This window comes from Oncorhynchus keta, chromosome 19 (genome assembly GCF_023373465.1).
Source record: "Oncorhynchus keta strain PuntledgeMale-10-30-2019 chromosome 19, Oket_V2, whole genome shotgun sequence".
NCBI classification, from domain to species: domain Eukaryota; kingdom Metazoa; phylum Chordata; class Actinopteri; order Salmoniformes; family Salmonidae; genus Oncorhynchus; species Oncorhynchus keta.
The window spans coordinates 50650005-50675591 of NC_068439.1; the positions used below are offsets into that span (position 1 = coordinate 50650005).

The 25587-nt window shown below is 42.3% G+C and overlaps 1 protein-coding gene across 1 annotated transcript in view; it reads right to left on the reverse strand.

The window, feature by feature from the left end:
- LOC118398434 (MAM domain-containing glycosylphosphatidylinositol anchor protein 2-like) overlaps window positions 1-25587 on the reverse strand; it is a 352144-nt gene that overhangs the window by 141862 nt on the left and 184695 nt on the right. Inside the window, exons 5-8 of the mRNA XM_052470749.1 lie at window positions 21177-21309; window positions 20385-20654; window positions 3052-3143; window positions 2745-2982 (exon numbers count right to left, since the gene is read on the reverse strand). Of these exons, the coding sequence (XP_052326709.1) occupies window positions 2745-2982; window positions 3052-3143; window positions 20385-20654; window positions 21177-21309 (733 nt within the window). The remainder of the gene's footprint in view (window positions 1-2744; window positions 2983-3051; window positions 3144-20384; window positions 20655-21176; window positions 21310-25587) is intronic.

The following is a 25587-nucleotide window of genomic DNA, read 5'->3' on the forward strand; positions in this document are numbered from 1 at the left end:
GGAATATTCCCTGTCTGTGTTGTAGATAATGAGTGTGGCTGGGGCTGGGGGACTAGGACTGCAGTAGGGTAGAAGAGGCTGGGGTGGGGTGGAGGCTGGGCTGGGCGTGATTAAGCATAACTACAGCTGGAGCTGGGATAGACTGAGCTGTGCTAGTTTAGTTGGACTGGCCTGGGTCCGCGCTTGGCTGTGAGAGTTTCACAGTGTTCAGGATTGAGATACTTTAAGATTCCATCTCTATCCAAACACTTCTAGGGCGTGAGGCCCCATCTCTTTCCAAATACATCAACAGCGTGAGGCCCCATCTTTTTCATAACACTTCCATGGCCAGTAGCCCTGGCAGAGCTGCAGTGTAATCTGCTCTAAATGCTTATATTAAGAGACTGTAATTACCACTAGTCTCTCTCTCTCCCTTCTGGAGAACATCAGAGATGGCTTAGTTAGCCCAAACAGACCGCCAGCCAGGACCAAGACTAACCACTCAGTGCACAGCCACACCATTGGCTAATAGGCTAATAAACCGCTGCGTCATTGGCTAACAACAACATAGCGACAGCCAGGATACAAAACAAGGAGATACAACCATTTTTCTCGACACAGTGTTCATACCTACTTCAGAACATCTCAATGTAGTCCCCAAAGAAAGCTACGGAAGGGCAATGACAAAGGCAGTACACAGTAGAACTGCATGTTCATTTTTCTCTTCTACCTGTACATGAATCACTGTGTCTGTAACGTAACGCTTTCATTGTATTCAAACCGCCGCAACTTAAAACAACCTTCACCTTAAAAAAACAAGTACGCTAAAAAAACAATCCCATCCAAGCACAAAAGGCCCTTTCATATTATATGATCATCATAAAGACAGGTATTTCCTTTGTGTTTCTCTCTTCTTCTCTCAGACAGTAGCAGTGATGGTTCAAATTAAAGAGTGTGTTTCTGCGTCGGTGAGTCTCGGCCAGGCACACACACACGCGCAAACACACACACAACACACACACACACACACACACACACACACACACACACACACACACACACACACACACACACACACACACACACACACACACACACACACACACACACACACACACACACACACACACACACACTCCAAAGGGAAAGGCTGCACACTAAGATAATGAGGAAACAAACTGGACAAGTACGATTGATCCCACTGTTTTATAGCACGGGGGTTTATCAAAGGATTATTTTAGGGTAATTATGCACGAAGGTCGACAACAGGCTTTCATGTTGCTGCAGTGAATGGCAGCAGGGTGTGTTGTCACAGTGTGTGTAGTAAAGAGAGAGAGGAGGTTTGCCATAGCTACACACACAGAGGCAAGCATGCACAGGCAGACACACACACACACACAAGTGCACACGCACGAATGCACGCACGCGCACACACACTTATCAGGAAGCCACCATGCGCCTTTCAAACACACCAAATCAGCAGCCAGCAAACTTGGAATGTTTCTTCGGGAACACAACTGCCTTCCTTTGGTCATTCCAATCTCAGAGGGACAACGGTCAAGATGAGCAACTGCATGCCTGTTTGGCAGAGGAATTCCAAGTGGAAATTCCCAATTGGAGCACCTCTCTTCTGAGGCATGTTATCGATCAGGTCCGTCCATTAGCAAAAGAGATGAGCGATGGGGTAATTGGAGGCGGCACAACACAGCAGGATGGGAAATCATTCATTGACCTCTAAGTGGTAATTACACATGATACCCCCCCAGCCCCCCTCCCGACCCAGTGTAATCACTTCTCCCTGTTAACCCATAGGTCTCTTCTCTTCCTTAACACCTACCATTATTTTCCTAACCACTACCAATACAAACTTCTGCCCTTTTCTTTTCCTACTGTATCGATGGTACCCTCCACAAACTCACTGTGTTGGGTATGTGCTGTTTATCTTCAGGTTATTCTCTTGTAATGAAGCCACCATTCTCAGTCACCAGAATATCCTTATCTAAAGTCTCCCAGAGACATCATGCATGTAATGGATGCATGTCATGTTAGTAACACAAATGGTAATAGCAGCAGCCAATTAGATGAAAGGAGGGAATGGATTTAGTTTTGGAGCATGTCTGCATTCCAAATGGTAACATTCCAAATGGCACCCTATTCCCCATTTACTGCAGTAATTTTGATTAGAGTCCAGGTCAAAAGTGGTACACTATATAGGGAACATGGTGGTATTTGTGATGAAGCCCATAAATTGAGTTTGGATACCAGGCAATAGGATGTTTGGTTCGGATTAGTTTGGGGTAGGAAATAGGTCACATTGTGGAAACAATACCACATGCTAATTGGCTAATTCAATCGGCCACCATTTTATGTGTTTGTGGGAAATAGAGGAATTATGAAAGTGTATTTCTCCAGAGTGTGTATGTTTCAGCAGAAGAGAACATTTATATTGCTGTGTGTGTGTGTTAGTCTTAATGATGTACTGTATGCATGCATGCATGTGTCTGTGTACATCCCAAATGGCACCCTATTCCCTATATAGTGCACTATTTTGACCAAGGCCCATAAGGCTCTGGTCAAAAGTAGTGCACTATACAGTATAGGCTACAGGATGCAATTTGGGATGCAAACACTGTGTAGTCTTACGGAAGTCTCTATCCACCACAGTGGCGAAATGCTGATGTGTGTGTGTTATTGCTGAGTGTGGGGAAGTGGTAAAGGTAAATAGGTAAATCTCCTGCTCTGACATGGCGGTGTGTGAGACTCACCAGTAGTGGAGGAGATGTTGACGTCTATGCTGATCTCAGGTATGCCCCCTCCCTTCAGCGCAGCCACACAGGTGTAGGTGCCAAAGTCAGTGAACTTCAGGTCGATGATGTCCAGGTTGGTGGTGCCTGGGGAAATGTCAGGGTCCGTCTGGGTGATCACCATTCGCTCAGAGCTACGCATGGCGCGGCCGTTCTTCAGCCAACCAAATGTCAGTTCCTCAGGGGGCGTGGCCTCCACCTGGAAGGAGTGGATAGGTGAGTATGCGTGTGAAAAGGGGATGGTGTGTGTGTGTGTGTGTGTTCTTACCTGGCAGGAGATCTTGACCTCGCGGCCTATTTGGATGTTGTCGTCATTATGGTAGGGGTCAGGGGTGATCCAGAAACGCCCCTTCTTCAGCGCTGTGGAGAGAACATACAGGCAGACACACCAAAAAGTGAGAGAGGCACGATGCATGTGTGTGTTTAAGTGGCAGCCACAGGAGTAAGTCCACATTGCCCTTTATTTGACACTGTAGACAAAATATACACTTAAAAGCATTTTTTCTGCTATTTGTAGAACAATAATGGAAAAAATTGCTTTTTTAGAAAGGAAATGTATATTTTTGCATTTCCCCAACCGCATGAGACAACAAAAACACAACAGTTGAGAGGTTAGAGGCAGCATGGGTCAGCAACAGTGCAACACTTTTTAGAAGGGTGCAGGAAATTGATTTTGAATGGGGCGTCCAATTGTAAAGTAGCAAACTGCTGGCTGATCAGACTGGAATACTGTGTTTGTCTGAGATTCACTTTATCCATTCACGGTCTGTCTGAGAGTCTGTTGCTTGCATTCATTGATTGGAGAGGAAGTCACTACACGAACACACACACACACACACACACACACACACACACACACACACACACACACACACACACACACACACACACACACACACACACAGAAAGCAGAACATTTGAGAAATATCAAAGGAAAGATACTTATGGCTAATCCAGTTTAGTTTTCAAACAGCGTCATCAAATCAGAGTGAAGAGAAAAGCGGGCTGATTTCATTCTAATCTATGTTGCATTGTTTCCCAACGCTGCTGCGTACAATTCATCTCGCCTGCACACACAAAAAATGATGGCGCTACAGAAATCGTTTCATCTAGCAATTCCCTTGAGACATTATCATATTCGGTTTGGCGAAAAGGAAAATGAAAACAGAACCTGCATGTCAGGTTTAAACACAGGAAATTGAATGTGCAAAACATTGCGATGCTGGAGCCGAGCAGAAAGAAGAAGGGGGGAGGGGGGGGTGGCACAGAGGGAAAGATTGACACAAGCCTGCACACTAAGAAACCAGACTTAAATCAATGTCAGCAGGCAGGTGAAAGACTGAAGACTGTTCCTGACATGTCTCAACAAATGTTAGTATTTGATTTTTATTAGGATCCCCATTAGAGGATGAAAAAGCAGCAGCTACTCTTCCTGGGGTCCACACTTTACATGAAACATGAGATAATACAGAATACTAACAGACAAGAACAGCTCAAGGACAGAACTACATCAATTTAAATGTAATTTACAAAAGGCCCACATAGTTTGTGTGTATGTATTGATATGTAGGCTATGTCAAATAGAGGAGAGGTGTTGTGCCGTGAGGTGTTGCTTTATCAGTTTTTTTAAACCAGGTTTTCTGTTCATTAAATGAGTTGGGAGTTCCATGCAATAATGGTTCTATATAATACTGTATTTCTTGAATTTGTTCTGGATTTGGGAACTGTGAAAATACCCCTGGTGGCATGTCTGGTGTGGTAAGCGTGTGTGCCAGAGATGTGTGTATGTTGACTATGCAAACCATTTGGAATTTTAATGTTTCTTACAAAAAGACAAAGTGATGCAGTCAGTCTCTCCTCAACTCTTAGCCAAAAGACACTGGCATGCAGTATTTACATTAGCTCTCTGAATACAATGAAGTGCAACACGTGCCACTCTGTTCTGGATCAGTTGCTGCTAAACTAGGTCTTTCCTTGCAGCACTCGACCACACGAATGGACAATAGTCAAGATATGACTGTCACGCCATGGCCTTAGTTATCTTTGTTTTCTTTATTATTTTGGGTAGGTCAGGGTGTGACATGGGGGATTTATGTGTTTTGTCAGTTCTAGGGTTTTTTGTATGTTTATGGGGCTGTTTCCTTTCTAGGTAGTTTGTAGGTCTATGGTTGCCTAGATTGGTTCTCAATTAGAGGCAGCTGTCTATCGTTGTCTCTGATTGGGAACCATATTTAGGCAGCCATATTCTGTGGTTATTTTGTGGGTGATTGTCTTCTGTCTTTGAACCAGATAGGACTGTTTCGGTTTTCACATTTGTTGTTTTATATTTTGTAGTGTTCTCGTGTTATGGTCTTTATTAAACATGTTGAACTCTAACCACGCTGCATTTTGGTCCTCCTCTCCTTCAACGGAAGAAAACCGTTACAATGACAAAACTAGAGCCTGTAGGACTTGGTTTTTGGAGTGTGGTGTCAAAAAAAGCAGAGCATCTCTTTATTACAGACAGACCTCTCCCCATCTTTACAACCATTGAACCTATATATTTTGACCATGACAGTTTCCAATCTAAGGTATCACCAAGTAATTTAGTCTCCTCAACTTGTTTAACAGCTACACCATTCATTACCAGTGTCGTGTCTTCAGTATCCTTAATGTGATGACATGCTATTTTATCAAATCTAATACCTAACGTTTAATTGATTACGCTATTGAATTAAATCATGTAACAAAAAATGCATTAATAACCTGGGGCACCATGGAGAAGTTTATTTAAGGAGGTCCGTCTTCCGAATGAATTCTTAGAGATCTAAAGATCTCTTACATTTCAGTCATCATTAATTATACGTTACTTTCTTTCAGTCTCATCTGAACGTCGTACAATTATTTTTTGTATGCACAAACCTTTGTTTCCATAATGAATCAGCAATATACAAATTGGCTTAATTATTTATTTACTAACTAACAAAATAATCACAGAAATACATAAAAAAAACAGTAGAAAAACAGTAGATATTGGTTACTAACAATGATAGAAAAGTCCCTAGTGGACTAAACAGACATGACAGCTTGGTAGACAAAAGGAAAGGGGTGGGACTGAGAGAGCAGGAAAGACAAAATGGATTCATTACACATAGTCTATAATTATATTCATTGATATGCTAATCCTTTCCACATGAACGGCCGCTCGAGAATAATCGCAATGTATATATATTTACGCCCGTATGTCGTTGGTAGCTTCTCTGTTGGATTCCTCCATCGTCTTGGAGGGTTCATCAAAGTCTCTGGTAAGTCTTTCGCGGCTCTGGTGGTTAGAATGGATACTTCAGACTACCATTGATAAATGTTCTCATAGATTGATACTTCGGCGGTTGTCAGTATTCTCGTTCTAGGTTAAAGTAATTTCTAACTGCAGACCGGAAATTCGTGTCATCTAGAATTTGTTTCTTCTGTAGTGAATAGATAGTCTTAGAGTAGCTAATGCTCCACGTGGGATGGTTTTCTAGTCTTATGGTTTGTGTGGTCTTAACCTTTAGAGACGTCTGGCTTACCGTGGGTTTATTTGCCTTGTTGTAGTTTGAAAGACTTCACACCAGCGTCACCAGGCATGTTTTGGTCTGGTGGGTTTAATCCTCTGTCAAATAAGAGGCGTATCTATGATGCCTAATGTGATGTCTGGGCTCACGGGTGTGTGGCCACTGACTAGTTAATCTTTATATTTTTTATTTTTTATTTTTTTTATTTCACCTTTATTTAACCAGGTAGGCTAGTTGAGAACAAGTTCTAATTTGCAACTGCGACCTGGCCAAGATAAAGCATAGCAGTGTGAACAGACAACACAGAGTTACACATGGAGTAAACAATATGAAAATCCATATTCTCATTTAGAATGTTAATAATTTCACATTACATTTTTTCACAAATAGTTTAATGTTTAATCACATAGGTTTCACAATATTTAGATGTAAACCTGACAGCTGGAAATGTACACTTTAAAATATACCGTTGTGTGGGTTTCAAGTCCTTCATGAGATCACCAAATGAAACACACTCGTCATAACTGTCCATTATGTGTCCACGGACCATTCCAACATTCTCAAAAGTATAAATATTATTTAATTCTCCCATTTTGGGGATTTAGGAGTTTGGCCAAGTGAAGGCCTTTGTTCTCTCTCTGTGCTCTCTCCCTCTCTTTCTGCATGACCAGGGGGAGAGAGTCTCTGCCAAGAATTTATGACCTGAGATAACAAAACCTGTGTTAGGAGAGAGAGAGGAAGGGCCTCGTCATGACACCAGATTCAGCTGAGGTCTTAAACTTAGGGAATGATTTGTACCAAATACAATGCTCTTAATTTTAGAGATGTTCAGGAACAGTTTATTACTGGCTACCTATTCCAAAACAGACTGCAACATTTTGTTAAGGGTTTCAGGGACATTAGTAGCTGTGTTTTCTGATGTGTATATGGTTGAATCATCAGCATACATTGACACACATACTTTGTTTAATGCCAGTGGCAGGTCATAGGTAAAAATAGAAAAGGGTAAAGGGCTTAGAGAGCTGCCCTGCGGTACACCACACTTTACATGTTTGACTTTAGAGAAGCTTCCATTAAAAAACTCTGAGTTCTATTAGATAACTCTGAATCCACAATTTGGCTGAGGTTTATTCATGTCTCGGTAGGTTCCTGCAAGGCTTAGATCACAGTTCATTTATCTTCACACATTTAATTTGTGACATACTTTTCTCTCCGGAGCAGCTTTAGGACTGTAACAAGTATACAAATAATTTTTAAGTGGTGCTGAATATCATTATGTGACCCGTTTCAGGAAACTAGGGTAATGGCGCGGGTCACTACTTCATAGGAGCCATTTGAAAGTAAACTTTTTTTTAAATCGAAATGCGTTTTTGGGCAGAACTGCCTTCTTGAACATGTGAACTTTCATGTGCCTTAATCAACTTGTATGCCATCTGTAAATAAACATGGAATGAAAAAAATGAATAAGGCAACAACCTTCCCGCTAGCCATGATTGGCTGAAATAATGAGTGGGCTGGACATGCCGAGAGATGAGTTTCGATTGGTCAGCAATACAGCACGCTTCTGTCTATTTGAGCTGGTCAGTATTTTATGTATTGCTCTCCACTTTCTGGAGGACAGAGTTTTGAAATCAGTGTAATTAGAGTAAGATAGCTAAGGAGAGGGAGAAAACACCTTTCTCCGGATTACATCTTCAACCATGGCATCCGTGACAGGAAGACTCGTCCATCCATGAATGATGTACACATGGAAGATAGTCCATCGTTATGTGTATTATCTTATTATTCGTATCTCAGATGCAAGTAACCATTTCGGGTGCATTCATAAATTCAGTCTGGCCATCTACTCCGGTTTCAGAGCTCTCTCGTCTGAGTGGGACAGAGCGCAGGATAAATGATGTAATTAAAGGTTGGCAAAAAAAGCATAATACATGTTTTTTTGCCAGCAGCACAGTTAGTCACCAATGCTCTGGATAACATGTAAACAGCCTAACCAGCTCTGCTAGGGCGAGTAAAATGGTCAGAGTTTCGGTGGGGGCTAAAGCTTAAGAGGGTCTGAATGATGTTGAATGGCTGTAGACAAAAAAACTATCCAGTCGGTACAAAAACATTCAAAGGCCATCACATGCACTGTATGATTTACCATTGTGTAGCTCTGTGTCTCTACACAATTTCACATGTTGCTACATAAGATCGAATCAAGGCGGTCGGTCACATACAGCCATGGATCGACTATACTGTAGGCATTCGACTATAGTGAAGGCAAAAGCCCTTTTGATATGACATATAATATTGTTCAAAATGAGTTGCGTACGTAATTATGTCTGTTGATATTGAAAAAGTCGTGCTGAATCACAATATATCCATGGATTGACAGTGACCTTCACAATTCAAACATCAGGTATTAACGAAAAGCCACATCACCGCTCTGTCTGTACGCTCTCAATAGAACAGCCTAGTATGTCATCATGTTGGAAAGGTAATTTTCCTGAGATGTAATATAATATAATACAGTAATACTATTGGACGTATTTACACAGTGGTGGAAGCAGTATACACGTGGTTCCAACCATATAAATAGTAAATACAAGCACATAGAGGTACTGTATGGGGAATCAGTGAATTAAATGGTTTAGAGTGGATACTACCAGTGTACCTTAACAGTGTGAAAGGCTATTTTGTGTTGCCTCTGTGTTGAGTTGATCTATTACAGCATTCCATTAATACTAGTACACAGACTGTATCCTAGGGGATGGACTACTATAATCCAATCAGATCCCATTTAGGCTCCCGATTGGCGCAGCAATCTAAGGCACTGAATCTCAGTGCTTGAGGTGTCACTACAGACACCCTGGTTTGATTCCAGGCTGTATCACAACCGGCCGTGATTGGGAGTCCCATAGGGCAGTGCACAATTGGCCCAGCGTTGTTCGGGTTTGGCTGGTGTAGGCTGTCATTGTAAATAAGATTTTGACTTGCCTAGATAAATAACGTTTTTTTATAACGTGTGCGTGCTTGTGTGTGTGTGCATGTGTGTCACAAAGGTGTCAGTGTACAAACATTGGATTACGACTGTAACAATTCACTCTACCTTAGTTAACTGTCTGGTGTGAATACTCTGACACTGTCAAGTCAAGTTCAAGTTCAACACGGTGTGGACTGCCTCCCTCTTGAAAACATATTGTCCACCAAACCCCAAATCCTTCCCCAAAACTCTACACACATTCCTCAAGCAAGGATACAGGAGACACAGGCAAGCAATCAAGCACGCATGCATGTACACACACACACACACACCTCTATACAACAACAACAACAACGCAATCATTACAACGGCCCAGTGAATCTTTAACGCGGGCACCGCTCTGAAACAAAACCTTCCCATTTACTGTAGGAGGGTAAACCCATCGCTCTGCTTGTCTCCGCCTGTTCTTACATCACTTCCAGCACTTCATCCATTCCTCAAAAGAACATGCGACTATAGAAGCGGTGTGGAGTAAGCTGGTGGAGCATGTTGGTATACAGAGAAGGCAGAGCCCAGGCACAGAACGGCTGAGTCACTTATTAAGAAGAATCCTAGCAAATCGGAGCGGGAGAGGGGAGGAGAGGTGAGGAGACAACCTGGACTCATGGTTAGATGTAGCATAGTAAATAAAAATCTTGGCCACTTAAATTAGTATGATATGTTATATTATGTATAGTATGTTTGTAATAATTTACCAAGACAGGGGCTGACCGTTTTCATAGCCTACTGGTTCATTTTGAATGTTTGTCATTACTCTGCCCTTTGGCCACACCTAGTGGACTACATCATATCATGGCCATTGAAATGTCACTGATCGCTGTTAACATTGTTCAATAACTAAAGCTGAAGGTTATACTCTTCGTTTAAAGTGTGACCGAAACCCAATTAGTGCACTTGCCTAATGACATATTTTATGTTATGTAACTTCTTTCTTAGGTCGGTTTGACCTCACAGCACATTAGGGTAATCAACGGATGCTGAGTAAGAGAATTCCTGCTGCTCGTCTTGTTCATAATGATGAGTTTTAGGATTTGTATTTTTTTCTATAAAATGGTATTGTACTATCGCTTTAATTTTTTTTGTCTATGTTGGGAATGTCGGGGGATCCGTGGGGGGGGTGTATGTTGGGAATGTCGGGGGATCCGTGGTGGGGTGTATGTTGGGAATGTCGTGGGATCCGTCCGTGGGGGGGTGTATGTTGGGAATGTCGGGGATCCGTGGTGGGGTGTATGTTGGGAATGTCGGGAATCCGTGGGGGGGTGTATGTTGGGAATGTCGGGGGATCCGTGGTGGGGTGTATGTTGGGAATGTCGGGGGATCCGTGGGGGGGTGTATGTTGGGAATGTCGGGGAATCCGTGGGGGGGGCGCGCATGTTGGCATTATCCAAATATTCTTGTGCCCTGTTTCTGTCTCTCTAAAGGACTTGAGTTTTTTTTAATTCAGATGTTTTTTTTTTCATGCTGCTCCTCTCTCAATATCTCTTTTCCTCTTCTTCATTTGACTTCTCCTCTTATCAATAATTGAGTTTCAACTTTCAGCCTCTGCGTATAATTCAGGGGATGGTGAAGTTGAATACTGCCGGTCTATTGTCATGTGTCCACGAGTTCTTGACGATTCAGTTTGCTTTGTTTGACATAATGAGCATTGTAAGAAATGATATTTTCCAGTAATACAGCTTTGAACGTCTCCCAAAGAAGAGAGGGGGAGGTGTCGTCATTTTTATTAATTTGAATGAATACATAGGGTCGTGTTAGCTCTTAATCCGAACACACACAAAAAGATTTAAGTCCAGAATGTGGGGGGGGTTGTTCTGAAATTACTATAGCAGAATGTTCTGTCATTTTAAATGAGGGGAGAATGTTACTATCCAAAAGAAGAAAAGTAGTCTATGCGCGAGTAGGTTTGATGAACATGAGAAAAGTAGGAGAAGTCCTTTGTGTCCGGGTGGAGGAAGCGCCATGGATCAACACAACCCATTTGGGTCATGAATGTAGAAATGTCTTTTGCAGAAATACTTTCCAATTGTTCCTCAAATGCAATGTACAGTATGCTATACCATGTTGTAGCTCTGTGTCTCTGCTTTTATTCAATGTAAAAACACAATTTCAAATTTTGCTACTTAAGACTTCCACTGATAAAGCAGAGTTTCTGTTGCAACAAACAAAGGGGATGAACTATGAATATGGTAACAAGGCCAGCCATCTTTTGGCAAACCAACTTAAATGCCAGTCAGCATCTCACCTCTCAGGTAAATGACTCTTCCCATAATCTTACAAGTGATCCCCCTAATATTAACTTTTGTGTAATTTTATTCTAACTTCTACAAATCCAAATCCCCATCAGATAATACAGCTATGGACAACTTTTTAGATAACTTGGATATTCAATCCATTGATATGGACATGAGTAAAGTTCTGGGTAACCCTCTGCTTCTAGATGAGATAACAAAGGGTCTAAAATGAATGCAAAGTGGCAAGGCCCCAGGCCCTGATGGCTTCCCCGTCGATTTGTATAAAGCATTCTCAGATCAACTCGCCCCATTACTATTAAATATGTTCATGGGCTCCATATCACAGGGCTCTCTCCCCCTGATGCTAACTCAAGCCTTCATCTCACTTATGCTCAAAAAAGAGAATGTGGTTGATATCGGCCCATTTCACTTTTGAACGCTGATGTTAAACTATTATATAAGGTTCCAGCATGCCGGTTGGAACCCTGCCTTCAGGATGTCATATCTGATGCTCAAACGGGTTTCATCAAAGGGTGACAACTGTTTTCCAATGTATGCCGTCTTTTGAACATTCATTTCTCTCTTTCTGTCTCTCCAGACCCCAAAATTGTTGTTTTTCTTGATGCAGAGAAGGCTTTCGACCGGGTGGAGTGGGATTATTTATTTAAGATTTTGGGAAGATTTGGTTTTGGGTCCAATTTCATCTCATGGATACGTCTGCTCTATTCTTCTCCCATGGCTAGGGTACACACCACCTCTCAACATTCAAAATACTTCCCCGTCTCCAGAGGGACCGGTCAAGGGTGTCCTATGTCCCCGCTCCCTTTTTGCAGTTCCGATTGAACCACTTTCCTTGGCATTAAAATTATCATCATCATACACTGGAATCCACCGAGCTGGTGAAGAACACAAAGTGTTCAAAGTGCAGATTATCTACAGTTATATATCACTAACCCTGTGAACTCTGTCAATAACATAGTGCATATTTTAGACACATTCGGATCATTCTCAGGTTACAAATGAAACATTCAGAAAAGGGAATGTTTTCTGATCAACCCCGCAAAATCCCCCTGGAGCCCTCTGGTTTTTCCTATTTAGGTGTGAATATGACACATTCTCTAGCTACCCTCCATAAAACTAACTTTGCATGTCTAGTCACATGAGTTAAAGCAGACTTAAAACGCTGGGATAGTCTGCCTCTCTCCTTAGCTGGCAGAATTCATCTTTCTGCCAAAATCATTTTTTACCAAGTTGGATAGGCTCGTCAGTCATTTTATCTGGGCAGGCAAATCACCTATGATACATAGGGCAAAACTTCAAAGAAAGAGACGAAGGATTGGCACTTCCAAATGTACTGCTTTACTATCGAGCAACCAATATTTGAAAGATTATGGTCTGGTGTGATGCTTCAAGTAACAACTGGTGCTCATTAGAAGCACACTCCTGCCAATCATCCTCCCTTTTTGCTCTTACTTGTGCCTCACTGTCCTTGTGTCCTTCAAAGTATACGGGAAACCCCATTTGTGCTCTCTACTTTGAAGATCTGGGGATAATTTCGTCAACATTTTAGACTTTCTGCCCCTTCTCTTCTAAACCCTATTTGGAACAACCACCTATTATTATTATTATTATTATTTTTTTGCTGTGGAATCGGCAGGGTCTGATTTCTAGATTATATGACATTATGCTTTCCTCTGAACCCTCTCCAATAAACAAAATCAAGACAGACTGGGGTAGTGAACTTGAACTTGACCTTACTGGTGGGAGGAGGCCCATAGGGCTAACTCCACATCCTCATGTACTCATTACGTTTAATTCAGTTACAGGTCTTGCACAGAATTCACTACAAAGAAAAACGTTGTAAATTCCTCCCAGACACAAATGACACGTGACAGATGTTCAATCACTCCGGCAACCCACACCCATATGTTTTATTCACGTTCTAAGCTGTCTTGGTCATCCTTTTTTAATACATACTCTCTCTAAAATTCTAGATCTTGACCTGCAGCCTTGTCCTTTGATTGCTATATTTGGAGTTCCATCTTTGTTACCTAGTCTCACTAAAAGTAAAGCAGACGTTTTAGCGTTTGCTTCCCTCATAGCCGCCAGCAGATCTTGCTTAATTGGAAATCCTCCAAACCTCCCACTGTAACATCTTGGTTGAAAGTTCGAATGTCTTTTCTACACTTAGAAAAAATTAAATACACTTTGAGAGGTTGTATTGATTACTTTTTCTTGAGACGGCAGCCTTTAATTTTATTTTTTGAACAGTTGCCTTCTATTTATCAGGAGTAAGAATGTTGGCCAACAGGGGATATGAGAGGATGAGGGAGGGAAGGGACAGTATATTGTGTTATTTATTTTTGTGTATGTATATATGTGTGTGTATGTGTGTATGTGTGTATGTGTGTATGTATGTATGTATGTATGCATGTACTGGCTTAAGCAGGGGGACACGTCTGGCACTGCAGGATTTGAGTCCCTGGCGGCGTAGTGTGTTACTGATGGTAGGCTTTGGTAGGCTTTGGTCCCGGCTCTCTGCAGGTCATTCACTAGGTCCCCTCGTGTGGTTCTGGGATTTCTGCTCACCGTTCTTGTGATCATTTTGACCCCACGGGGTGAGATCTTGTGTGGAGCCCCAGATCGAGGGAGATTATCAGTGGTCTTGTATGTCTTCCATTTCCTAATAATTGCTCCCACATTTGATTTCTTCAAACCAAGCTGCTTACCTATTGCAGATTCAGTCTTCCCAGCCTGGTGCAGGTCTACAATTTTGTTTCTGGTGCCCTTCGACAGCTCTTTGGTCTTGGCCATAGTGGAGTTTGGAGTGTGACTGTTTGAGGTTGTGGACAGGTGTCTTTTATACTGATAACAAATTCAAACAGGTGCCATTAATACAGGTAACGAGTGGAGGACAGAGGAGCCTCTTAAAGAAGAAGGTACAGGTCTGTGAGAGCCAGAAATCTTGCTTGTTTGTAGGTGACCAAAGACTTATTTTCCAACATAATTTGCAAATAAATTCATAAGAAATCCTACAATCTGATTTTCTGTATTTCTTTCCCCTCATTTTGTCTGTCATAGTTGAAGTGTATATATGATGAAAATTACAGGCCTCTCATCTTTTTAAGTGGGAGAACTTGCACAATTGGTAGCTGAGTAAATACTTTTTTGCCCCACTGTATGTATGTATGTATGTATGTATGTATGTATGTATGTATGTATGTATGTATGTATGTATGTATGTATGTATGTATGTATGTATGTATGTATGTATGCATGTATGTATCAGTCAAAAGTTTGGGTACACCTACTCATTCAAGGGTGTGCCTTGAATTTTAAATTAATCAGACTCACCAGCAAAGCACCCCCATACCTCCTCCTCCATGCTTCACGGTGGGAACCACACATGCGGAGATCATCCATTCACTTACTCTGCGTTTCACAAAGACACGGTGGTTAGAACCAACAATCTCAAATTTGTACTCGTCAGACCAAAGGACAGATTTCCACCAGTCTAATGTCCATTGCTCATGTTTCTTGGCCCAAGCAAGTATCTTCTTCATATTGGCTTCCTTTAGTAGTGGTTTCTTTGCAGCAATTCGACCATGAAAGCTTGATTCACGCAATTCTCTCTGAACAGTTGATGTTGAGATCAGTCTTTTATTTGAACTCTGTGAAGCATTTATTTGGGCTGCAATCGGAGGTGCAGTTCATTCTTATGAACTTATCCTCTGCAGCAGAGGTAACTTCCTTTCCTCATGAGAGCCAGTTTCATCATAGCGCTTGATGGTTTTTGTGACTGCACTTGAAATAAAAATCAAAGTTCTTGACCTGGATTGACTGACCTTCATGTCTGAAAGTAATGATGGACTGTCACTTCTCTTTGCTTATTTGAGCTGTTCTTGCCATAATATACTAATTTTGTGTCTCAGATTTTAATTTAATAGGTTTCATTGTAGTCTACAAGACCATGCTGGAGGAGAGGAGAGAGCCTGCATACAACAAACAGCTCAGAAACAGGAAACACTTACTGAATGTAGACCTTTCCTGCATTCAAATGGCAAAATCGGCCTCTAGTGACCTCATGGTTGGAATGTTATTCAGTTTTGTTATATTTCAGTCTTCTGTGATGTATATATAGTGTCATATTGGGATACAAACTCAAAATGGAATAGACTTCAACTCTATATCTGACATGGTACAGGTGTCTTTTTTTCTAAGCCCATAACCATGTGTGTGAGGTGTATACTTTTGTGTCAAAGTAGATTTGTTTAAGACTACCAAGAAACTGTGTGACCCTGATTTAGCTCACTGCAGTAGTTAAAAGCGTTTAAGTGCCGTGAGCACCGAGGCACAAAATGAAAGTTAACGTGCACAAACACACATTCACCATGCATTATTAATGAAAAGGCTTTTGGAAGTTGGCTCTCTTCACCGCTCTGAACATTTCTGTCACAGAACCAGAGCCATGGTTGTGCGGGAGAGAAAGAAATGATCAATGAATACTGTATCCAGTAAGACTTTTCTTTTAAAGCTCTTTACTCCTACCTGCGCTCTACAGAATACTTTTCTACCCTGCATTATCAGAAAGACAATGGAAGGAACTGTTTAAACACTTACTGCACTCCACTAATGCCACGCAATTTCTTTCTTTCTTCTATGATCTAAAGAGGTTACACTGATTACATTGTAGCTAGGGCACTGATGAATAGGATACTTTCTAGTTACCTGGATTTTATTTACCTCTTTGAATATGAATCTTGATGCAACCTCTTGCGTGTTTTATGTAGCCAAAGTGCTTGTGCCTGTAAAGAGAGTACTATTCTCCCTGGCTTTTAGACTTTAGGCGTGTGTGTGTGTGTGTGTGTAATAGTCTCCATGGTGGTACAGTAGCTGTGGTGAATAATAATGGGTGGCCTGTAACATGAATAAGTAGATAATGACACAATGAAAGAAGTCTATTTTGGGGTTTGGTCCATAGAGGACTCGAGTCACACGGCTGATTACAATACCCCCTCATGGGAGATGCTTATCTAACGAGGGGACACATGCCCCTGACGTGGGTACAATGACACAATTACAGGCACGTACACACACACACAAATTCACATACACACAGAGAGACAGACACACACTATCCCTGAACCCTCCTCAAGACTGGCTGACAAGATGACACTGACACCTATATCTCTATTTCTAGCCCCCAGTCTCTCTCCCTCTCTGTCTGTCCATCTCTCATTTGGCACCACACAATGGCCTCCATACATCCATTCATCTCTCCCACTGGTAATCAGCAGGTTTAGCTTAGCGGTCCTCTCAGGGCCAGATGGCTCTCTCTCTCCTCTACTTTACCTACCTCCTCTCGGGGACATTAGTCAAGGGTAAAGACATAGAGGGGACAGAGACATTAGCACCAGACCCCAGCCATACAGACCCCCGCCAGACACACACACACCGTCCAACCCCAGACCCCGACCACAGACACACACCCCTCTCTGATTGTCATCATACTATCACACATTCACGCCATGCCTCCACACGCTAACGCTCACACACACTGACATATGCCAATGTTTGGATGTGGCGAGTGGCAGGCCGTTGTGCTGTATATTACCTTTTTGGTTGACCTCTAATGAACTTGACAAGTTCAGTCACAGGCCAGCAGGACTCACACACACACACACACAAACAACCACACTTACACACACTGACAAATAACCCCAGTCCTGAAGGCCGCTGCCCAACTCTCTAGTCTGTCTGCCAGGCCCACTCACCCAGACCATTACATTTGCCATTTATGAATGGAAATGTATGCAGCTCCGAACCAGAATGTATTCCAGAGCAAATTTGAGTCATTCACATGTTGATTTACATGCTGGCGTCCAGGTTGTTACAAGTCACGTCATGAGGGGTTTGTTTTCCCCTAACAATTCTCAACAACAGCCTAAATAACATCAGCAGGCAGGCTCACTATGAATCCCATTGCAGTTTTTCTCTGCTATTAATAAGACAGAACCCCCTCACAGAGAGTGTAGAGCCTGTGTGTGTTGTGGAGGGGTTGCCTGTGTGTGTGAGTTGCTGTGTGTTCGATGACTTAAATGGCTGATGTCTCATTTGGAGTCATTTGGAAGGAAGAAAGTCCTGGAGGAATTGTCAGGCGAGACAACAGCAGAACATCATTTGATTCTGAATGTTTGATACCTCCAGCACCACTCATTTCTCCACATCACACACCTGCAAAGCACACTGTTTTAAGAACGCACAGGGAGGAAACGTAGGTACAGTGCTAGGAAACGTAGCTACAGTACTAGGAAACGTAGGTACAGTGCTAGGAAGCGTAGCTACAGTACTAGGAAACGTAGGTACAGTGCTAGGAAACGTAGCTACAGTGCTAGGAAACGTAGCTACAGTGCTAGGAAACGTAGCTACAGTACTAGGAAACGTAGCTACAGTACTAGGTGTGTAAATGGTATTGGTGGGGGAAAAGCAAATGAACGCAAGGCAATGTCTCTTAGATGTTCCTCTCACTGCATGCTGTCGCTTCACGTTTGATAAATCGGTGTAGAGAACAATTCACACACACACACACACACACACACACACACACACACACACACACACACACACACACACACACACACACACACACACACACACTAACAAACAAACTAAGTGTTGACAGAGGTGGAGAATAGATCTCATTGTCCAGGTCATTGTGTCACTAAAGTATCCTTTTGTTGCAAAACATTGTGATCTGGACTAAAAACACAGGGTATTGACCTGCATTTACAGACATGTCTCCTTCCTTTCATCCATGAAAAGAACATGGTAGTAGAGCTGCGGTGAACCAACAGCATGCTGAGCTGTACCAGGGGGCAAGCCAAACACACACACACACACATACAAACAGCACTGTAGGAGGGGGAGAGCCAAATGGCGAGCCAGCAAGGCTGGTGGGACAGCATGGTCAGAAACGCCACCATCTGCTGACAACAGATCTGTGGAAAACACAGACAGTCCCTTTGGCAACACCCGCACGAGAGGGCTTCTCAAGGACTAGAGTGTGATCAACAAAAAGACACACAAACATGTGTAAACAAATATACATACTTTAAAAATATAGTAACACATATACTGTGTAATATCTGTTCACACACACACACACACACACACACACACACAAAATATGCATGCTCATACACACACGTACATGCCCACACACACACCACCACCACAATCCTAACCAGCTGTCATATTCAGCATGACCAAATGAACTGTGCTAAGTGCTTGTCCTACTTCACTGAGTTCATCCCAGTTTCTCCGGCAACACAGTCTTCACTCAACTCACCACAACACTTAAGACTCACACTATATAAATCAAACATTTAAATGTCTCATCCTACTATACGGCCGGAGAACCAATGGCTCTTCCAAAGGCAAGTCTATAATATTGGCTGTTCCATGTATGAATTACCTTGAGGGAAAGAGCCTTGGACACTAAATCCTTAACACATTGGCTGCTCCCAAAGGCAAGTCTGCAATTATTAGCTTCTTCGTGTGTCAATTACCTTGAGGGGAAGAGACTTGGACGCTAAGTCTTCATCCCAGTTGATTGTCAAACAGCCTGTAGTGCCTTCAGCTTGACTGCCATGGCTTAATGACTCTAATTGGCCGTTAATAAGTATCTTTAATGAGTGGTTTCACATGCATCCCCATGATATTGGCTTCACCCTACAGTTTATTGCACAGAAGTCGTAACACTGTATGGAATATGTTGATATGCTCTCAATGTGTCTCCAACTATAGCACCGTGTATTGCAGGATCGTACAGGCAATACAGCTTTCCTAATGCAACATCAAAAGTGAGATATGTCAATTGTAGTGAAACAATGCTCACACACTGTATTAACTCTGTAGCAGCAAAAGAAACAAGTAACCATATTAATAACCATTCCTTTAAAGCTCCGCCTTATCTCAGTTCACTGGTCACGATGGCAACACCCATCCGTAGCACGCGCTCCAGCAGGTGTATCTCACTGATCATCCCTAAAGCCAACACCTCATTTGGCCGCCTTTCATTCCAGTTCTCTGCTGCCTGTGACTGGAACGAATTGCAAAAATCGCTGAAGTTGGATACTTTTATCTCCCTCACCAACTTCAAACATCTGCTATCTCAGCAGCTAACCGATCGCTGCAGCTGTACATAGTCTATTGGTAAATAGCCCACCCATTTTTACCTACCTCATCCCCATACTGTTTTTATTTATTTACTTTTCTGCTCTTTTGCACACCAATATCTCTACCTGTACATGACCATCTGATAATTTATCACTCCAGTGTTAATCTGCAAAATTGTAATTATTCGCCTACCTCCTCATGCCTTTTGCACACAATGTATATAGACTCCCCCCTTTTTTTCCTACTGTGTTATTGACTTGTTAATTGTTTACTCCATGTGTAACTCAGTGTTGTCTGTTCACACTGCTATGCTTTATCTTGGCCAGGTCGCAGTTGCAAATTAGAACTTATTCTCAACTAGCCTCCCTGGTTAAATAAAGGTGAAATAAAAAAATAAATAAAAATTTCACTTGAATGTTGAAAATCGGATTAGCTCATAAAGAAATAGACCATGAGCGGCCTAAGCGGGACTAAAATCTCTGACCTTGCCTCTGTCAGTCCATTACATACAGTAAGTCATTTTACCTAGAGGTCGGGACCCTTGACAAGGCTGACAGTGCTCTTCTAAGGATTCTACAATATATGTATTGCACACTCCACCTACAATAAACACCCACTCCTGCTCCCCTCTCACCTCTGACCACTATTGTGGTAGATTTCTTGGCTGGATTGCCCACGTTGTTACTGGCCACACAGCTGTAGACCCCAGCCTCATCTGAAGTGATGGCTGGCAGGGTGAGTGTTCCACCCTTCACCACGCTCTTCTCAGGCAGGCTGTCAGAGCTGCTGACCCAGCTCAGCGTGGGGTTGGGCTCCCCACCCGTAGTGATACACACCAGGGACACCGTCTGGCCAGGGTTCACCACGATGGGATCCTCCACCAGCAGCTTAATGGAGGGAGACGCTGGAGAGGAAGAAGAAGAGGATGGAGATTTGCTGTTTTCTGATAAACCTTACGGTGCATGTCTTGTGGGTGAGTTTGAAGACTAACCTGTCTTGTGGGTGAGTTTGAAGGCTAACCTGTCTTGTGGGTGAGTTTGAAGGCTAACCTGTCTTGTGGGTGAGTTTGAAGACTAACCTGTCTTGTGGGTGAGTTTGAAGACTAACCTGTCTTGTGGGTGAGTTTGAAGACTAACCTGTCTTGTGGGTGAGTTTGAAGACTAACCTGTCTTGTGGGTGAGTTTGAAGACTAACCTGTCTTGTGGGTGAGTTTGAAGACTAACCTGTCTTGTGGGTGAGTTTGAAGACTAACCTGTCTTGTGGGTGAGTTTGAAGACTAACCTGTCTTGTGGGTGAGTTTGACGACTAACCTGTCTTGTGGGTGAGTTTGACGACTAACCTGTCTTGTGGGTGAGTTTGACGACTAACCTGTCTTGTTGGTGAGTTTGACGACTAACCTGTCTTGTTGGTGAGTTTGTAGACTAACCTGTCTTGTTGGTGAGTTTGAAGACAATGTTTCGGTCGGAAATTCCACAGACGTTCCTAACAGAAGCGATGCAGCTGTAGTTGGCGTAGTCCTGAGGACGAAGGTTCTTCAGCTTCAAGATTTTCGTCTCCCCCTGCAGCTCAGATACACAACCACAACAACACTAGTGTGCAAATGTGTGCAAATAGAATTAACACCATAATAAACACTTCAGGAAGTATCTCCACTTCATTCAAGGCATGCAAAATTCTGGAAACGTTCCCATAGTTCACAGGGGTTTTCAGAAAATGTTGAAATGTTGAAACTCAACGCCATACACATTTACTGTAAATCACGAAACAAAGAAGACATCCGCATGAAGTGCACTGTAAAACAAGTCATCATGAAATATCAAAGATTTTCCTTATTTCATCTCTTGCCAAACCACAGTGCAAATCACCACATGGGGACAGTGGGAATCTTTCAGTTTCACTGTGTGTCTGTTTGGTTTGAGTCCTCCTCCACCACCACCACAGCAGCCTGACAAACAGACAGTGACTCCAGAGTTGTTCCATGTCATTTCAGCAAGCCATGGCGCCCACCATCTCAGATTGTTATGAAACAATTCCTGTGGTTAGAAACAGGTAAGCATTCCTGAAACATTATATATATATATTTTTTAATGTAATTTGAAATCTGAGAAATTACGCTAATTGATTGCAACCAAACTGACAATTTTAATATATCGGATTCATATAATGTTCAATAAATATAGTACCTCACATCGGATTTGGACAACACTTTTTCCTAACTATAGCTAGGTTTTCACCCAAATGACAACAGATTTTCATGCGAATATTCTAAAATGTACACTAAGACAATAAACCACAGGACCAAAAGTATGTGGACACATGCTCATTGAACATCTCATTCCAAAATCATGGCCATTAATATGGAGTTGGTGCCCCCTTTGCAGCGATAACAGCCTCCACTCTTCTGGGAAGGCTTTCCACTAGCTGTTGGAACATTGCTTCCATTCAGCCATAAAAGCATTAGTGAGGTCACCAATGTCGGGGGATTAGGCCGTGCTTGCAGTCGGCGTTCAAATTCATCCCAAAGGTTTTCGATGGGGTAAAGGTCAGGGCTCTGTGAAGGCCAGTCAAGTTTTTCCATACTGATCTCGACAAAACATTTCTGTATGGACCTTGGTTTGTACACTGGGGCATTGTCATGCTGAATCAGAAAAGGCCTTCCCCAAACTGTTGCCACAAAGTTGGAAGTACAGAGTCGTCTAGAATGTCTTTGTATGCTGTAGTGTTAAGATTTCCCTTCACTGTAACTAAGGGGCATAGCTCGAACCATGAAAAACAGCCCCAGACCATTATTCCTCCCCCACCAAACTTCAGAGTTGGCACTAACGCAGGTAGGTAGCGTTCGCCAGTGCTCTCCTGGCATCCGCCAAACCCAGATTTGGCGGTTGGGTCTGCCATATGGGGAAGCGTGATTCATCACTCCAGAGAACGCATTTCCACTGCTCAGGACCCCAAGCTTTACACCACCCCAGCCGACACTTGGCATTGTGCTGACGTTGTTTCCAGAGGCAGGTTCCAGAGGCAGTGAGTCCTGCAACCAAGGACAGATGATTTGTACGCACTGCGCGCTTCAGCACTTGGTGGTCCCGTTCTGTGAGCTTGTGTGGCCTACCACTTTGTGGCTGAGCCATTGTTGCTCCGGGGCAGCTCTAGCAGGGTAGAAATTTGCCGAACTGACTTGTTGGAAAGGTGGCATCCTATGACAGCACCACATTGAAAGTCACTGAGCTCTTCACTGAGGCCATTCTACTGCAAATGTATGTATATGGAGATTGCATGTCTGCGTGATCCATTTTATACTCCTGTCAGCAGCAGGTGTGGCTGAAATAGCCGAATTCACTCATTTGAAGGGGTGTCCACATACTTTTGTATATATACAGTGTATATACAAAAGGCTCGTCTACATGATGAGATTATTATAGATTATAGATTATAGATTATAGATTATTATAGATAATAGTGAGAATATTTGTATTTGTCAAACGGCAGTCAAGCATTGATCACCCCGTCACCAGAATCAGACTCAATATTTGTCGGAAAGGCGCATCAAGATCACTGTGCACTTTCACCTCCCTGTGAAGTTTATCATAAGTTATTTCATCGGTAGCCTAAAACTGCATGCTTTCACGAGACATATTGGGAGGACCACACACCATATCGTCGAGTGACTCCAAGTTTACGTCGATATCATGTTATTACATCAATATTTGCACATAAGCACGTTTCCACCGCCATTTAGTTCATTATTGCTTTACAGACACAAAAAGATCCCAGCATGTCGAACAAACAAATGATGTGTCAGCATTTATAAAAATGCTACCAAAACTTCCTGTTGTCATCACAGTTGTCTTGGGTTTTGCTTTATACGGTTTGACTTTAATCGCATAAAAACTGTGGATGGAAACTTGGTTAGTAAGTAGGACATAACGAATCCAAAGAAATTGTCAACCCACAGAACCCCCACACCATCCCTAACAACTAGTATACCGTATCAGTTCTCTATGTCTGACAAGTAGTATGGAGCTGAGGCTCGGCGTTTTGTTTCTTCATCCTATGTAATGAATCTGGTGATGTCTTTCTTTCCCTGATAAGAGAAATTGGTCATTCAATTTGTTAGTTTTATGTCCCATCCTGCATGCTGATATTACCAGGTTCTGACCACTAGACGGTGGTGTTCCTACTTTTAGGTGTTTTTTTTTTAAGAACCTCCCCCAAATCAATGTTAAAGGGACAGTTCTCCCAAATTACAAAATTACATATTGCTTTCCTTACCATGTAAGCAGTTTATGGACAAGGTCTAACAGCAACCCATGCTTTGGTTTTGTTTACCTGGAGACTGTTTAAAATGCTAACTTTCTAGCATTTATGGCACAAATACAATGCAAGTCAATACCCACAGTATATTAGCATTTCAGTGCTACATATACAAATCATCTATGAGGAACATTATTGAGTTACACAATACATGTTTTGATACTTCAGGATGATTTGGACATGCTTGTACGTTAATATAGGTACCATTGAATTTGTTCCACAAATGCTAAAAATGTAGCATTTGAAACAGTGGACAACAAAAACATTGCATGGTGCTGTCATACCTTTTCCATAGACTGCTTATAGGGTAAGGAAACCAATATGTAATTTAGTCATTTAGGTGAAGTATCCCTTTAACATTCTTTAACACTAGAACTGCTAAAGCAGTCATTTTGACAGCTCATTAATGTATTTTATTTTCAAACTTTTCCTAAATAAGTCTATATAAACACACTGCCATTGTTAGAATCATTTTTTTTTATCACAACAGAACTGGAGTTATAACCAGTTTTAGGAGGGCATGTCAGTATTTGAATGGTTTTCCGACAGTAGGGCTCCACTCATTCTCCCGACATTGGAAAGTGCAGTGCCCAGTTGATATTCACCCCAATAATTGCCTCGAAACTGAACCTAAAACCAAAATGTATTTCACACATAACAGATGAAATAAAATGAAGTAAAGTACGATGGGTGATAAAGGGGGAGAATAGGTGAGTTGATGAGTGAGGGGAAGTGAAAATATAATTATGGAATCACCAACTGTGAATGAAGAATAGGGCAGGCCATTCTATTGTATTGGTATATTCTAATTATAAATCTCAACACGGTATGTACCCTATATCAGTCCACCAAATCCAAGCAATTTTATCAGTCTACTCTGACCTACTTGGAGAACACAGTGAGAGCCTGCATAATGTAGAATGGCAAGATAACCAAGACGAATGGATGCATATGCTGCGTTAGCACCGCTACAAGATCTGAATGAGAATATCTCAGATGGTGGGGAACAAATTAATCCTGACATCTCTGATGACTATTTTTCTGATTCTGAGCCTCGACTTGAATAACCAGCACCTCCGAGGCCTAAACGCAAAAAAAAAATCCAGAACAGTGCGCACTGAGCAGGCGCTCGCTCCACCACCCAAATGAAACCGTGAGACAGGAAAGAGGGAGGGATGGCACCATTTGGAAAGAATACACCGATGACAACGGCACGACATGTCGTCACCGAGAGAGCAAGCCCTACCGCATCAAGCAAAAAAAACCAACATCAGCAACACACTCGCCAGCTTTCGTTTTTTTTTTTAATGTTACATGCTACAACACATCAGAGACTGTACCATAACTGTGGTGCAAGGAAACACTGCCTGGGATCTGTCTCTGTTGATGAGCTGGAAGCGTTCATTCCAATCCTGTATGTCTGTGGAGCATTTGGTGGAAAGAGCGTGTATATGCAGTATGGTGAGCTTCTGGTCATACATGTATAGGATACCATTCTTTGGAGAAACCATGACAATGGGATACCT